Source organism: Scomber japonicus, chromosome 19 (genome assembly GCF_027409825.1).
Source record: "Scomber japonicus isolate fScoJap1 chromosome 19, fScoJap1.pri, whole genome shotgun sequence".
NCBI lineage: Eukaryota > Metazoa > Chordata > Actinopteri > Scombriformes > Scombridae > Scomber > Scomber japonicus.
Window position 1 is genome coordinate 31,247,011 of NC_070596.1, and position 16,349 is coordinate 31,263,359.

A 16,349-nucleotide genomic window follows, 5' to 3' on the forward strand; every position below is an offset into this window, starting at 1 on the left:
TGACCACACAAGGAACAGTTCACGTGTTAATTCTGACTACGAGTCAAAGCGAGCTGCACTGAGAAGACTTTAACATCGTGCTCACTTTAGCCGAGGCCACGATCAGGTTGGCTTGTTTCTTGTAGAGGTTTTCTATCGTCTTGGAGAGAACTGCTGGGTCGGCGTTGGCCAGGTGAGTCAGAGTCTTATAGCCGGCGTTATACAGCTGCTTCGCTCTCGACTGGAGGAAAAATACAACAAATATTAATAATGTTGAATATAATACTCATTAAAACCAGAGAATACAAAGTGTTTTACAAGAACACAATTAAAAAAGGTTACAACAAATCAAATTGATGTAAATATGCTGATTATTAGTTTCTTGATCTTATGAAACTGATTTTCAGAAGAAGATTCCCAACAAACAGGAATCACTGTTTAACCAGGTGATCACACTTTAAATATATTTAAACTGTGTAAATAATGTAGAATCAATATTATCAGAGGGAGAATCTGATCAGTCAGGATTCAGAGGCCAAAATCAGCTGAATTTCAGAGTCTATAACATAAAAATCAGTGATTACGGGGAAAATCAGAAGTAACAAAAAGGTCCAAATATTCGAACATCTGTAAACATGAAGTGAAAATGTATTAATAGTTTTATCTGCCGTCTCTACGATCTCACAGGTCGTGTTTCTGAGCTGTGATTAAAGTTCATATTGATTCTGTGATCTGACAGATTATAAATAAGAAGAATGATGTTGCATTAAAACACAGCAAAGTGACCAGTGAGCAGAGGATTATCGGTCTGTTTCAAACAATAAATAATAATAATATTAATAATGATAATAAATTGCTTTTGAAGATGGAATAAATCATCTCAAAATAAAGTTATGTGGTGATATTTCCATGTTTTTTTGTCCTGTTGCCTTCTTTCTGAGCTCAGCCGCCTGTTTCAACAGTCAACGCTGCCCCCTGGTGGCCGTGCAGTGAACTACATCCCCTCAGCACAGCATCAGTTTAATAGAAAGACAACACAGAATATTAGTTTAAGACTCAGTCATTAACTCATTTCAAATTGATGTTAAAGTTTGGTTTTCACTTCTAAGTTGAAGTTAAGGGTCTATAGAACAACTTTGGTCCGAGTGTCAAACACACAGATAAAAATAAAGACCTCTAGGGGGCGCCGCAAAATATGTAAACTGCTATAACTTTTGATTGGATTATCCAATTTTAACATATGAGGTATGTATGGGTTCAGAATTAACAAGAGAAACTGGTATGTCAAGCATTTGGTGACCAGAGTAAAAATAATTACACTTTTAGCCCAATTTATTAAATGGACACAAGCAAAATGATGATATATTAAATCCAAAGTATGAATGACTTCTTTTCCCTTCTAACCCAGTGAGCAGTGGTGTGAAGGCTCCACACTGACCTCCATGACTCCAACTACCTCCATCAGAGGGATCAGCTCAGCCTGCACACAGTAGCTCAGCCTCCGCGTCAGCTCAGTCAGCAGAGCTCTGAACGGCCAGAACTCCTCCAGCTCCTGAACACAGCAAGCACACCTCCTCCCATCAGACCTCACATCACTGTCACTAGACATGGGCCGGTTACCGGTTTCAAGGTTTACCACGGTATGAAAAAGTCACGGTTTCAAAATCACTAAATTGTTCTGTCGTTATCTTCCTGTGGTATGATACAGTCTGTGGGTATGATACAGTCTGTGGTATGATACAGTCTGTGGTATGATACAGTCTGTGGGTATGAGTGGGGTTTTTTAATGTGACGTCTCGTCAGAGAGAGAGTGGAGGTCCCTCAGGTCTTGTGCAGCTGCAGCGTGAAGTCCAACCCCTCCCGTACTCCGGTTGCTGTTACAAGCAGGTAGCTCTGCAGGCTGTATGATGGCTGAAGGAGGCGAGCCCCCCGGACTTCCCCCCCCATTTAAAAGCGCCAAGTCGGCTGTATTTATACTTCGGCTACCGTAAAAAGACAGACGGCCGCGGCTCAGAGGAAGAAGGTAACGGACAGTAGCAGCGCGAGGAGGAAATACATCCTATATGATCGAGAGCAAGTCTCCAAAAACTGTTGAGATTCAGTTTTCAGCTCCTGCTGCATTTATTTATTTATTTATATTTATCTTAGAAGTGTTTTTACTTTTTTCAATTATTTATGTGCATTTATTTGCATTTTGTGTTTTTTTCACTAAAAATAATTCATTTATGTCGTGACTTGAGCTGCAGGTTTAGCCTCAGTTAAAGGACTGCATTAAGGACTGCACCTATTTCTTTTATTTATTTAGAAATAATTCAGTTATTTTTTATTATTTTTTATTTTAAATACATATTTACTAAAAATAAAAGACCGTTCAATGGGGAAAAAAAACTTTTTTTTTTGGTTTTAAATACAGACATTTCAAAATATCACATTTTATGGCCATAATCATAAAACCGTGAAACCGTGATATTTTTACCTAAGGTTATCATACCGTCAGAATCTCATACCGGCCCATGCCTAGTTGTCACTGTTATTTATGAGTGTGAGCAGATACACAGATGACCTCTGACCTCAGTGAAGTGCAGCACGCAGGAGCAGAAGGCCGACGAGGAGCTGAGCAGCGTCTGAATGAAACCTCGACTCAGCTGAAACTTGTCGGAGACGCTCCACAAGCTCGTCTCCTTCAGCAGAGAAAACAGCACGAGAGCCAAATACATCCTGCTCACCACCACCATGTTCACACTCTGAAACACACACATCATCATCATCATCATCATCATCATCATCATCATCCTGCTCACCACCACCATGTTCACACTCTGAAACACACACATCATCATCATCATATCAACTAGTTTGGCATGATCTTACATCCTTCCTAACACCATATCAACTAGTTTGGCATGATCTTACATTCTTCCTTCCTTCCTTCCTTCCTACCTACCTAACACCATATCAACTAGTTTGGCATGATCTTACATCCTTCCTTCCTTCCTTCCTTCCTTCCTACCTAACACCATATCAACTAGTTTGGCATGATCTTACATCCTTCCTTCCTTCCTTCCTTCCTTCCTACCTAACACCATATCAACTAGTTTGGCATGATCTTACATTCTTCCTTCCTTCCTTCCTACCTAACACCATATCAACTAGTTTGGCATGATCTTACATCCTTCCTTCCTTCCTTCCTTCCTTCCTTCCTACCTAACACCATATCAACTAGTTTGGCATGATCTTACATTCTTCCTTCCTTCCTTCCTTCCTTCCTACCTAACACCATATCAACTAGTTTGGCATGATCTTACATCCTTCCTTCCTTCCTTCCTTCCTTCCTTCCTACCTAACACCATATCAACTAGTTTGGCATGATCTTACATCCTTCCTTCCTTCCTTCCTTCCTTCCTACCTAACACCATATCAACTAGTTTGGCATGATCTTACATCCTTCCATCCTTCCTTCCTTCCTTCCTTCCTACTAACACCATATCAACTAGTTTGACATGATCTTACATCCTTCCTTCCTTCCTTCCTACCTAACACCATATCAACTAGTTAGGCATGATCTTACATTATAACTTTTATATTAAATAAAGCTAATGGAATACTATTGTTCTAAATATTACATTTCATCTGGGTAACCATGGAGATCAGGAAACATTTACATTACCCATAAACCCTCCTCAACATTTATGAGGAAACTCTTTTATAAACATATTTCTGTGATATGTTTTAATACACTAACTGAAAACAAACTCTTGATAATCTTGTAGGAGTTTTTTTGTAGCTGCAGACTCACTGGATGACGTTAACCTTCACTCAGTGCTTTCTTACCTTCTTCACAGTCTGACCTGCAGCTTTTCTAGCTACAAAACTTTCAGGCACTCCGACGGTGGCGGACATCTTCTGCTCTGCAGCGGAAAGCAGCGTGAACTGAGACAGGACGAGAGAGAGAGAGAGAGAGAGAGAGACAGAGAGAGAGAGACAGAGAGAGAGAGAGAGAGAGAGAGAGAGAGAGAGAGAGAGAGAGAGAGAGACATCTGTCAGGATGCTTCATCAACACTAAACAGACTCATGATGTATGACGGGCGACGCTCACCTGTCTGAAGTAAATCATCCAGTCAGGTTTGCACTGTGAGATCATGTCATACGGTGTCACCAGGTAGACCAGATGGAGGTAACTGTTGAGCAGCAGACCCTCCAAACCTTTAGAGAGGTCTGAGTAGAGCTCGTCACTGCGAGTCAGATCCACCGAGCCTGAAAACACACACACAGTCACTCCATCATCACTCATCATCATCATCATCATCATCACCATCATCACCATCATCATCATCATCATCACCATCATCATCACCATCGTCATCATCATCATCATCATCCCTCATATTCTGACTCTGACTCCTGTCTTCTTTTCCTTCCCACCCTCCTGTCCTTCCTCCCTTTCTTACTTCTTTCCTTCTTTGTTTCCTTCCCTCCATCCTTCCTTCCATCATTTCTTCCCTTCCTTCCTAATCCCTTTTCCTTCCTTCCTTCCTTCCACCTTTCCATCATCTTCTTTTCCTTTCTTCCTTTCCTACCTTCCTTTCTTCCCTTCCTTCCTAATCCCTTTTCCTTCCTTCCTTCCTTCCTTCCACCTTTCCATCATCTTCTTTTCCTTTCTTCCTTTCCTACCTTCCTTTCTTCCCTTCCTTCCTAATTCCTTTTCCTTCCTTCCTTCCTTCCTTCATTCCACCTTTCCATCATCTTCTTTTCCTTTCTTCCTTTCCTACCTTCCTTTCTTCCCTTCCTTTCTAATCCCTTTTCCTTCCTTCCTTCCTTCCTTCCTTCCTATCACTTTTTCCCTTCTTTCCATCCTTGTTTCCTTCCTCCCTTCCATCTTTTTATTGGTCTGGCACAGACAGTCACTCCAGTGTCAGTCTGAGGGTTGAGTACTAATGAAGCATGACTGACTGAGTGCTGAGGGTTAGGGTTGACGTACCTTTAAACGTAGCTCTTCCCAACTTGGTGACCTGCAGACTTTCCCCGTGTGCGTCTGCAGAGGCGGTGACGAGGTTTTTCTCTTTCAGGAAGTCGACACACTGCCGAACGACGTCCTGCAGACTCTTCTCCTCACACAGCTGCTGCTGCTGGACGTACAGCAGCGTCCCGCACAGGAAGTCCCAAATCTGAGCCACAGATCGAGTGATCTACGACAGAAAGAAACACAGTAAAGCTGTGGCTCAGGTAGAGCGGTCGTCCTCCAATTGGTTCGATTCCCGGCTCCTCCAGTCCACATGTCGATGTGTCCTTGGGCAAGACACTTAACCTCAAATTGCTCCTGTTGCTATGCCAACGGTGTATGAATGTGAATGAATGGTTAAATTCCCCTGATGAGCAGGTTGGCACCTTCCATCAGTGTATGAATGTGTGTGAATGACATGATGTAAAGCGCTTTGAGTGGTCGCAAAGACTAGAAAGGTGCTATATAAGTACAGAACATTTACCATTTAGGAAAGCTTAATTTTCACTGTTGCTACACTTTGAAATTTTAAACAACTATGAAATCAAAGTGGTATTGTATATAACTTGAGATATTTGTCTTCAACATTGAGATACAATAATTTAACAGAGAGAAGGATTTACATTCAGTCCGATGAGCGACAGGATGAGACTCAGGACGCCTTTTCCATCGTCGTGCATCAGGTTGCTGTAACAGTTCTCCATCGGAGCACAAACTAGATTCTTAGCCTGAAAAACAAAAACACACAAATAAAGAAGAAAAACAGAGAAGCAAGAAGTTAATATCACGTTGAAAGGCAGAGGTTGTTTGTTTAAATTACCTTTAGTCTGTTGTAATGCTATTGTAGGTTTTCCATGAATGAAGCCTTAGCTAAAAAACGGCATTCATGTTCTTACAGTTACACATTATTTATCAAGGCATTTTATGCACATGGTCAGATCCCAGGATCATAACAAACAATAAGCTTTAACTGCCCAATCTTGTATTAATTTAAATTAAATTAACAATAAGCTTTAACTGCCCAATCTTGTATTAAATTAAATTAAATTAACAATAAGCTTTAACTGCCCAATCTTGTATTAATTTAAATTAAATTAACAATAAGCTTTAACTGCCCAATCTTGTATAAATGTTTAAGAAATGAAGGCTGATTGTCATTTCAATTAAATTATAATCAGCCTTCATTTCTTTACACAAACACATGAATTAAAAGAATAAATCTTACAGGCTTACAGACCGCTAATAATATAATATAACACCGCTGAGCATTTCCTTTACCATCATGTTAGCAATGAGAGACGTAACGTTAGCTTTCTCTCTGTTGACGTACTAGCTTGGTGATTAGCGTCAGGTCCGTCTCCCTTAGTAACCGTCACAGCAGTTATCAGCTGCTTTTTGTCCATGTGAAGCCACCGTAGCTCAACTCTGCTCCACATATTTCACACCTGACAAAATTATCCTTTACTTTCTGGAAGCTTTTAAAACCACGTTGGACTTTAGTGTGTCTTCGTCTGCCTCTTGTTCCCTCCGGTCAGCTAGCTAGCAGGCTAACTTACTACCGAGTCAAAGTAGCCGAGAGCAGCAGTGTTAGAGCTCCTCCTAGTGGCTGAAAGTAGCTGTTACTCTCTCTGTTAGTGCTCCTCCTAGTGGCTGAAAGTAGCTGTTACTCTCTCCGTTAGAGCTCCTCCTAGTGGCTGAAAGTAGCTGTTACTCTCTCTGTTAGTGCTCCTCCTAGTGGCTGAAAGTAGCAGTTACTCTCTCCGTTAGAGCTCCTCCTAGTGGCTGAAAGTAGCTGTTACTCACTCCGTTAGAGCTCCTCCTAGTGGCTGAAAGTAGCCGTTACGCTCTCCGTTAGAGCTCCTCCTAGTGGCTGAAAGTAGCTATTACTCTCTCTGTTAGAGCTCCTCCTAGTGGCTGAAAGTAGTACTATAAATAAACAAGTTTCAACCATAAACTTTGATAAGGTTTTATATTTTCTCCACTTTTATGTAGATTGACTTCAGATGATGTTTTCCTGTTTCTACACTGATTTTTATACTGTAATGTGCTTTTCCTGCCACTAGCTTAGAGCTCCCCCTAGTGGCTGAAAGTGAGAAATGCTCTCCAGTCACTGTAATCTAGCCTTCATGGGTTACTATTATTAACTATAACTAGCAGAAAAAATAATTTAGTTAACTGAAATTAAAAAAAAAAAACAAATAATAATAATAAAAATAAATAAATAAAAAAAATTAATAAATATAAACTACAATGAACAATGCAAAACTAACTAAAACCAAAGTGAACAGCAGGTAAAGTTTTAGTTTTCTTTTAATTTTCTCCATTTCTTCTGTATTTTATTTTAGTACCAGCAGAGAGGACACAAACACAGCTCATTTATTTTATATAAATAATTTAATATTAAAAACACATTGCTGCCATAATTACTGCATCAATCTGGACGTCAATTAATTTAAGAAGCAGACTGTTTTATCAATTTCAACAAAATTTAGTGTCGTCTGTAACAGAATTTAAAGCTCTGTGATTGGTTGCTTGTTAGTGAAATGCACCCTGGGAGTTGTAGTCTCTTTTGGTTTTATGTCTGCACTCTTCTAAATCTGACTTTTTAATCAAAGAACCAGATATTTACTCAGATCTGGTTAATCTTTTGTTCTGATGATGAAATCAGAGAGTTTCCTGTTGGTCTCTGACATTATTAATGAGAACTAGAACCAGACTTTTAGTGAAATAAGAGCTGCTGTAACTTAATGAGTGAGTCACCATGTTCCTGTCTCTGTCCTGCAGGATGAGGATGCTCTCTCCCTCCGTGTCGATGCCCGCTCTCCCGGCTCGTCCCACCATCTGTTTGTACTGGCTCCTCTTCAGGAAGTCGGTGGCCACGTACGGCGAGCGCAGGATCACTCTGTGGACGCCGAGGTCAAACCCAAAAATAGATTAAATCTGTCATCTCAGAAGACACAGTGCTGACTCAGCATTTCAAACACTAAATATCAAGACTGTAGCTTTTATTAAAACTGTAATGACTGTTTAATACTGCAGTGATTCAGGTTTAATGGCTAAATGTTCACTTGTAGTATCTCCAATAATGACCCTTCTACTGTAGAGCTGTAAAGATTAGTCAATTAATCAATTAGTCGACAAAGAGAATAAATTAATCTTAAACTATTTTGTTAATCCGTTGATGGTTTCAGTCATTTTCCAAACACAAAAAACCGAACATCTTCCAGCTTCAGCTCCGGAAACATGATAATTTTCTGCTTTTCTTTGTCATTTATGGCAGTAAACTGAATATATTTTAGTTTTGGACTGTTGATTAACATAAAAAGCAAACTGAAGATGTCACTGTTTGCACTATTTGTTTTAAAACACATTTGATAGACTCAACAATTAACCAAATATTCAAGAAAACAAGCAGTAATAGTTAGTCGCAGCCTTTAAATTGAACATCTTTAGGTTTGACTGTTGAGATTATCTTCATTATCAATTAATATATTGATTATATTCTTGATTAATCGATAAGTTTGGTCCATAAAATGTCAGAAAATGGTGAAAAATCTGGATCAGTGTTTCTCAAAGTTCAACATGACGTCCTCAAATGTCTTTAAGATTCAGTTTCCTGTCACAGAGACTAAAGAAACCAGAAAATATTCACATTTAAGAAGCTGAATCAGAGAATTTTAACATTATTTCTTTTTTAAAAAAAGTCTCAAAATGATTAACTGAATATAAAAATAGTTGGCTAATAATTAATCGTTTAATTTTTGATGAACAACTATCAGTGATGTGGATATAATGGAGATAGAGCGATCGTCCACCAATCAGAAGATCAGGGTTTGATTCCCGGCTCCTCCAGTCCACATGTCGATGTGTCTTTGTGCAAAATACTTAACCCCAAATTGCTCCTGTTGCTTTGTGAATGTGTATGAAAGATTAGTGTCCCTCTGATGAGCATGGTAGCCTCTGCCATCAGTGTATGAATGTGTGTGAATGGTTAGTCTCTCTCTGATGAGCATGGTAGTCTCTGGCATCAGTGTATGAATGTGTGAATGGTTAGTATCTGCCATCAGTGTATGAATGTGTGTGAATGGCTGCGTGAGTCGTATAAAAGCGCTTTGAGGGGTCATAACGACTAGAAAAGTGATATGTAAGGAAAGTTCATTTATTTATATTTATTTAATGACTAAGTGGCAGATAAGAGAACAGCTACAACAGTCTGTTAAGTTTAGAAAATAACATCAATTTACTGTAAACACTTATGTCACATCATGATATAATATTACGATATCATGACTTTAAGATGATATCTAGTCTTGATATTGTAATATTGTTTTAGCCGTCCTGCTTCCTGCCTCAGAGACTGACCTGCGAGCAGGAAGGTTGATGCCTGCTGCCAGCGTGGAGGTGCAGGTGAGGAGACACAGCACTCCGTTAGAGTACGCCTCCTCCACCAGCTTCCTCTCCTCGCTGGTCAGACCGCTGTGATGATACGCCAAACCGAACGGGACGGTCCTCCGCAGCACCGGACACACCGAGCCGTTCCCGCTGTCCTTCAGATCTCTGAGGAGGACGGACTTCTCCTTCTCCCGGTGCCGCAGGAAGTCCCTGAGACAGTCAGGAGGACATGGTGGAGTCAGACAAAGGAGACACTAGAGGAGACAGCAGAGGAGACAACAGAGGAAACACTAGAGAAGACACTAGAGGGGACACTAGTGGTGCTTTTCCACTACACAGTTCCAGCACAACTCGACTCGCCTCAACTTTTTTTTTGCGTTTCCACTAGGGATAGTACCTGGTACCTGGTACTTTTTTAATATCTGCTCTGCTGAGGTTCCAAGCGAGCCGAGCCGATACTCAAATGTGACGTCGATAGACTGCCGGCCTCTGATTGGTCAGAAGAGTTGTCGCTGGAAGAGTCATGAGCCGTCCCACACAAGAATCAAACCCGGCATTTTTAAATACCGGCAACAGCGTTACAGCCATACGCCTCAATTTTGTTGCTTTGTGTGTGACAGAAAGCCTCATATAGCAGCAAGTACACCATCGCCTCCATGTCCTCCATTGTTTATGTGTTTGTGTCGCTTATAAAACGAAGTCACGGCAGTTTCACGGAGCCGTGCTATGACGACCCCGCCCACGTTGAGTAGGTACTTCTTTGTAATGGAAAAGGTCGTTCCTGGAACTGAGCCGAGTCGAGGCGCGTCGAGTCGTGCTGGAACTGTGTTGTGGAAAAGCGCCATAGAGGAGAAACCAGAGGAGACACTAGAGGAGACATCAGAGGAGACAGCAGAGGGAACACTAGAGGAGACAGCAGAGGGAAGACTAGAGGAAACACTAGAAGAGACACCAGAGGAGACACCAGAGGAGACACTAGAGGAGACACTAGAGGAGACACTAGAGGAGACACCAGAGGAGACACCAGAGGAGACACCAGAGGACAGACCAGCTTCACTCACTCTTTCAGGTATTTGCAGATCATCGCTGCGACGTTCTCACAGTTTTTCTTCGTAGGACAGAAGACGAGACAGGAATGAGTCGGGATGACTTCGGTCACCAGAGCGATGATGTGATCCGGGTCGATCTTCTGCATGGAGCTGGAGTACTGCGGGACGGCACAGAGGACACAGACATGGAGCTTTGTGGTGTTTCGTGGTTGTCAAGTTTCTTTTCTACTCGTCTACACAGAGGAGAGTTTATACTTTATTTATATTTAACTTTAGTTGTGCTACTTGTTCAAACTGGGCTGAAAAACTGGCTTTAAATGCAGAATAAAAAAAAATCTTTCTTTAATCTCTTTCAATCTGTACAATAAATCAACTCTGATCCTGATCTGCTTCTAAGTCCTCTGGAAGTCAAGTTCTTACTGATCAGCAGACAGTTAGTTTAGTTATTATTAGAAAAACAACATATTAACTTAGATAATCACATCTGCTTAGTCTGTGTTTGTTTGGAACTGGTAAACATGATTAGAAACAAGATGGAGGTTTCTGGCACAACTTCACCTACTTCCAGGATGTGTGGAGGACAAAAAGTCTGAAGAAAATCAAAAGTCCAGCAACAATAGTAGTAAGAAGTTAAATATCTGACCAGCGTGCTTCGTGTTGCTGGAGCTTTGACTCGCTGGTAAAAATGTCTTCCCCATGCTTTATGGGTGTGTCCTCACCTTTCACATCCACACAACCACTAGTAGGCATGGGATGGTAAGTGAATATTCTTCTGACCTTAAAGTTGAGGTGACGTGATAATCTGAAGCAGTCCTCTTCTTTTGGGTCCACTTCATAGATGGTGTCATTCAGTTTAACGTATTCTTTCAGCTGAACCTGAACGCACCACAGACTTGTTTTAATACAAGTCACAAAAACAAACTTTTTACACATTTACAGCAATAACAACACAGACTAACATTAAGTCAATTAAATATCTGTTCATTATAACCAGTGATGGGAATAACACCATTTAAATAAACAGCGTTACTTTTTTCAGTAATGGGTAATGTAACTAATCACTATTTCCATCGTTACAACGCCGTTACGTTACTTAATTAAATGATGCACGTTACAAACTGAAGCTAATCTACTCAGTGAACCTGTTCTCATCCAACTTTGCTCTCAGCCACAAAAGCTGCAAAGCCTTTTTTTTGGTTTTTTGTTTTGGAGAGGGGAACGGGAGAAGGGAGGGGCGGGACAACCGTGATGATGATTGGTTAAGGCAGAGTAAGATTTCATGGTAAGCCAATCAGAAGCAGCCTCACACACACACACACACTAGCAGAAGCTGCAGCAATGGCGAGTTGGGAGGAAAAGGTTGTGTTTTTAAACAGGAAGTACAGACACTACTTTAATGTCCTTGAGGTAAAAGGCAGGAACATACATGTGAAATGTACATTATGTATCAGAGCGTCCGTTACAAGCAACTCTAACCTAATGAAGCATCTCTCAACGGCACACACCACTACTAAACTTGTGGCTAAAAACACAGTTGTTGACGCTGTTGGCTGTTTTATGCTTACATCTGCCTTTAGAAACCCACTTAGAAAAAAATCCTAATTCTTAGACACATTTATACTTATTTTAAACATTATTATGTTTTAAAGTAACGCAATAGTTACTTTCCCTGATAACTAGTTACTTTTATAATGGAGTAATTCAGTTACTAACTCAGTTACTTTTTGGGAGAAGTAACTGTAACTATAACTAATTACTTTTTAAAAGTAACGTTACCCAACACTGATTATAACTACAAAACAAAACCATCATCCACATTTGTGTTTAACATGATTTATTACCTAAAGTGGTCCATAGCTCTCTATTGGTAATATTTACTCTACTTTCCACTCCCCGGTTTACTGAACTGATCCATCACAGTGAATATATAAAGATAAAGTCTGCTTTTTAAGTTGTAATAGTTAAGTTATTACTGTGTATATACTGTGTCCTTATACAGTGTAGGGTTAGGGTTAGTTAGGGTTAGGTAAGTTCATCTGCAGCAGGTAGAAAATCTGTTAAATATTGTCCGTCTCAAGCTTATGTCCAGCTACCAAAGGTTGATTTTTATAGTGCAGAGAGAAGAATGAAACCAGGCTTTAAGAGAAAGCTTGCAGGAAGATAAATAAGTGTTTTAATCAATTAGAAATCACTTACAGGTCTGAAGTCATTCGTGTAGTTTTCAGCTTTCATGAACGTCTGCAGGTCTTTGATGTTTCCCAGAGTGGCGCTCATCCCAATAATCTGAGTCATTTCTGAAAAATAAGAGCAAAAACCATCGCAGCATCCTGAAACCTGGTCTTTGTCTTACAGGCAGCATCTCTACAAACATTCACCTCATGTTTTTAATGCCAGAAAATAACTAAAAGCTGAATATGCCTCCTGTAAATAAAAACCAGTGAACAAAGTCAAACCATAAATGATAAAAAGACACACTTACTGCTCACGTATAGAACTTTAGCTAGAGTCATTTCTATCACCGCCCCTCTGCTGCCGTCTCCCAGCATGTGAAGCTGTGTGAGGAAGAGAAAAGACGTCATTAAACCACAGACTGTATAAAAGAAACGGACGTAACATCCGTGACGTCACCCATTGGTTTGTGGACTGCTGCTCGGAAGCCAATAGTTTCTAATCTAGGCAGCGCCATCTTGAAAATTTCAGGTGCATGCTGGGAAAAATAAAAACAGGCATTCTACTTATATGGGTATGAGGCGGCGCCATGGGCGGAGCGGGGAGGTTGCTATGGTTACGAGGGCTGGATCTTGAGGACATTGGTCAATCAATCTGTCAATCAGGATGTAGCCACGCCCTAATGCATACCCTGATTTATCATCACATATAAAATCAGGGAGGCCAAAATGTCCCAAATGAACATCATACTGCATTGAAGAAGGCTTTAAACTAGCGATTGAGACCATAAACACATTTTGAAAACGTTTACTGAGGTTAGAAATCAAGTGAGAAGTTGGTGAATTCTCCATTGACTTGTATAGAGACGGTCGCCCCCTGGTGGCCTTTTGATAGAATGCAGCTCTAAGTTACTTCCTGGTTGGCCTCATTTCAGAGGACAGGAACTCCCCGCCTGCATTAAACCTTCCTGTGCTTTAGTTTATTTAACCATGTGAAACGTTTTCACACTGCAGCGTACCTCATCCACCACCACCAGCCCAAGGTGGTCCAGCCGGTCGCTCTCAATCAGAGAGTTGACGAGGCTGTGAGCTTTTTCTATCGTAGCGATGTAAAGAGACCTCTGCTTCCTCCTCTTCATCGGAGGGAACTTCCCCTTGCTGCCAGCGTACTCCTCCACCATGAAGTCCAGCTCCAGGCCAAAGCTCGCTAACCCACGAACCTCAACAAAAAAAACACAAAACAGGTCGGAGCTTTAAATTAAAAGCTGTGAGTGAAGTAAAGGAGTATTTCTTCCTTTTATAAACATTTTAGAGCTGTAATCACAATACCACCATACCATGAAACCATGAAACCATGATATTTTTGCTTATGGTTATCATACCGCCAGAATCTCATACCGGCCCATGCCTAACCACTAGTTAAAATGCTAAAACACTAAATTGTTTAGAGCACAAGATTTGTATAGATATGTTCTTTATGATGCTCTCAGTGCAGCAGAATGATGCATTTGCCCCGAGACTCTCCTAAAGGTTCAGACTGAGGTCCAACCACCACAGTGTCTCTCTGTGGGGAACACTGAATAAATAAACACAGAAGAGTACATTTTAAATAATCCTTGATAAAATATATGAATTATTGTGAAGTACCTTCTCTTGCACCAGAGATATGTACGGCAGAATGAACAGACAGTCCTTCTTCCTGCACAGCAGCTCTCTGAGGATGAGGATCTCTGCCACCAGCGTCTTCCCTCCGCTGGTGGGAAGCGAGTAGATCAGATTCTTCCTCTGATGAACGCAGTCCAGGTTCAGACACGTCTCCTGCCAATCTGAAACAGACAAACGGTTTCCATGGTAACAAACTTCTGCTCGTAATCACCTGCAGTCATGTAGAACGTGTTATGAAGCAGAGCGTCACCATAAAGGCTCTTGATTCCTCTCAGGTTGTAGATCAGGTCTCTGACTTTGGTGGGAAGTCCAAAGAACGGTCCGAGGTCGGTGGTCTGAGCAGACACGGTCTCCATGGCCAGCATGGCGACGCTGATCTCCTCAGAAACCACCGCTTCTTTCAGCACCACGGAGCGAGAGAGCTCGGAGGGAGCGGCGGCGTTGCAGAGCATCGTCCTCTTCAGCTGGTCGGCCACGCTCCTCCTCGCCTTCGTCTGTCTCTTGGTTTGATCCTCCGTGTGTCTCTTGGTTGGATCCTCTGTGTGTCTCTTGGTTTGATCCTCCGTGTGTCTCTTGGTTTGATCCTCCGTGTGTCTCTTGGTTTGATCCTCCGTGTGTCTCTTTGCGTCTGAGCTTCTAAAAGGTGTCGAGGTTTTATCTCCATCCTGCAGTCGGCTCTTCTTCGCCTTCTCATTAACTCGTTCTTGAAATTCCAGCTGGCTGGCCGGTAAGTCCTCGAAGGATTCGTCTCCGAGGCCGACCAGGATGGAGTCGGTGAGGACGTCCTCGCTGGACGGTTTTGACGGACGCAGACTTGTGAAGTCCTGCTGCTGATCCACAGCGTGGGTCTGAAGATCACGCTGACGTTCGCTCTGCTCTGCATCGTCCAGCTTTGCTAAGAAAGAACTGTCCTCCAAGATACTGTCATAGTCCCCAAATAAGTCCTCACTGTCACTGCAGTACTGAAAGACAACACACGACTGCTTCATTAATGTTTAATGTTGATTAAAAGCTGAAATAAGTTTTTAATTGAAGACAAATATCAGCTAAATATAGAAAAACAACAATTATCTGTCTGGAATTACAACTAAGAATTATTTTCATTATTGATTAAAGATGTTGATCACTGTTTCCCAAAGCACTAAATGTTGTCCTCAATTCACTTTGAAAAGACAGAATTTGTGATTTTTTTGGCATTTCTGTTTGAAATATGACTCAAACAAAAAAAAAGCAGCTGATGCAGCAAAAATGTCCATCACTGTCGCCCAAAGCCCAAAATGACGTCCTATAAAGCAGCTGATTTTTTTAAAGTAAATCACAAACTATTCAAGCTTGATATTGCACAGTTTATCCTTATTTGCAGCTAACAATCCATTAGTTGACTAATCCTTTCAGCTCCAGATCAATATTTGATCAATCATGTACCTCAACAGCTTTTATATCAGCCATGATGCTGCTGAGCTTCCAGTTCCTGGGACATAGCTCCTCTCCTCCTCCTCCTCCTCCTCCTCCTCCTCCTCTCTTTCTTGCAGGAGTCAGCTGAGTCTTCCAGCTGTCTCTGGACCTTTTTCTTGAGGAAACTCTTTTCACTTTGATTTCTCTCCTCGCTTCATTCATACCTGTCCAGGTCCAGCTGACGTCACTGTCCAGGTCCAGCTGACATCACACACCTGATGCTACACGTCACACAGGTATTTAAGAAAAAAAACCCCCTCATAATTACAATAATTACACTGCACACAGGAGTGGAGCGGACACTAATACATAGTACTGCAGTAAAATGTTGTTATAAAAGCATTAACAGTGTGGTTTCCATGGTTACCGTTAGGTTCAGGACTTAGCTCACTCCAGGCTGTTTCTTCTCTCAGCTAGCCAAAGAGTCTCCGTAGCGACTATAAATTAATTACAAATATCTACAAAAATATATAAAAGTCTGCAGCTAAAAATGTTCCAACAAAAAACGGATGCGTTGCTTTCATTTAGAGGTGGAGGTTATAAACACTCAGAGATATGAGCTCAGTGTGTCTCACGTTTGAAATGTGTCAACATCAACAGCTGAGCAAGAGAGGAATCCCAACATTACTTCCGGTTTAGGTT

At 41.2% G+C, this 16,349-nt stretch overlaps 1 protein-coding gene across 2 annotated transcripts in view; it reads right to left on the reverse strand.

Annotated features, from left to right (window-relative positions):
* The window catches only part of LOC128380175 (helicase POLQ-like), a 16,027-nt gene extending 158 nt beyond the window's left edge, over nucleotides 1-15,869 (reverse strand). The window contains exons 1-18 of one of the 2 annotated variants that reach the window (XM_053339891.1): nucleotides 15,678-15,869; nucleotides 14,895-15,214; nucleotides 14,503-14,801; nucleotides 14,235-14,413; nucleotides 13,607-13,807; nucleotides 12,899-12,971; nucleotides 12,616-12,713; nucleotides 11,197-11,295; nucleotides 10,432-10,577; nucleotides 9,341-9,580; nucleotides 7,739-7,880; nucleotides 5,602-5,706; nucleotides 4,958-5,165; nucleotides 4,076-4,233; nucleotides 3,811-3,909; nucleotides 2,550-2,723; nucleotides 1,418-1,531; nucleotides 86-220 (exon numbers count right to left, since the gene is read on the reverse strand). In XM_053339891.1, coding sequence (XP_053195866.1) covers nucleotides 86-220; nucleotides 1,418-1,531; nucleotides 2,550-2,723; nucleotides 3,811-3,909; nucleotides 4,076-4,233; nucleotides 4,958-5,165; nucleotides 5,602-5,706; nucleotides 7,739-7,880; nucleotides 9,341-9,580; nucleotides 10,432-10,577; nucleotides 11,197-11,295; nucleotides 12,616-12,713; nucleotides 12,899-12,971; nucleotides 13,607-13,807; nucleotides 14,235-14,413; nucleotides 14,503-14,801; nucleotides 14,895-15,214; nucleotides 15,678-15,869 — 2,982 coding nt within the window. Of the gene's footprint in view, nucleotides 1-85; nucleotides 221-1,417; nucleotides 1,532-2,549; nucleotides 2,724-3,810; nucleotides 3,910-4,075; nucleotides 4,234-4,957; nucleotides 5,166-5,601; nucleotides 5,707-7,738; nucleotides 7,881-9,340; nucleotides 9,581-10,431; nucleotides 10,578-11,196; nucleotides 11,296-12,615; nucleotides 12,714-12,898; nucleotides 12,972-13,606; nucleotides 13,808-14,234; nucleotides 14,414-14,502; nucleotides 14,802-14,834; nucleotides 15,215-15,677 lie in introns of both variants that reach the window. The other variant, XM_053339892.1, reaches the window with a different exon arrangement.
* Between the last annotated feature and the right edge of the window lie 480 nt (nucleotides 15,870-16,349).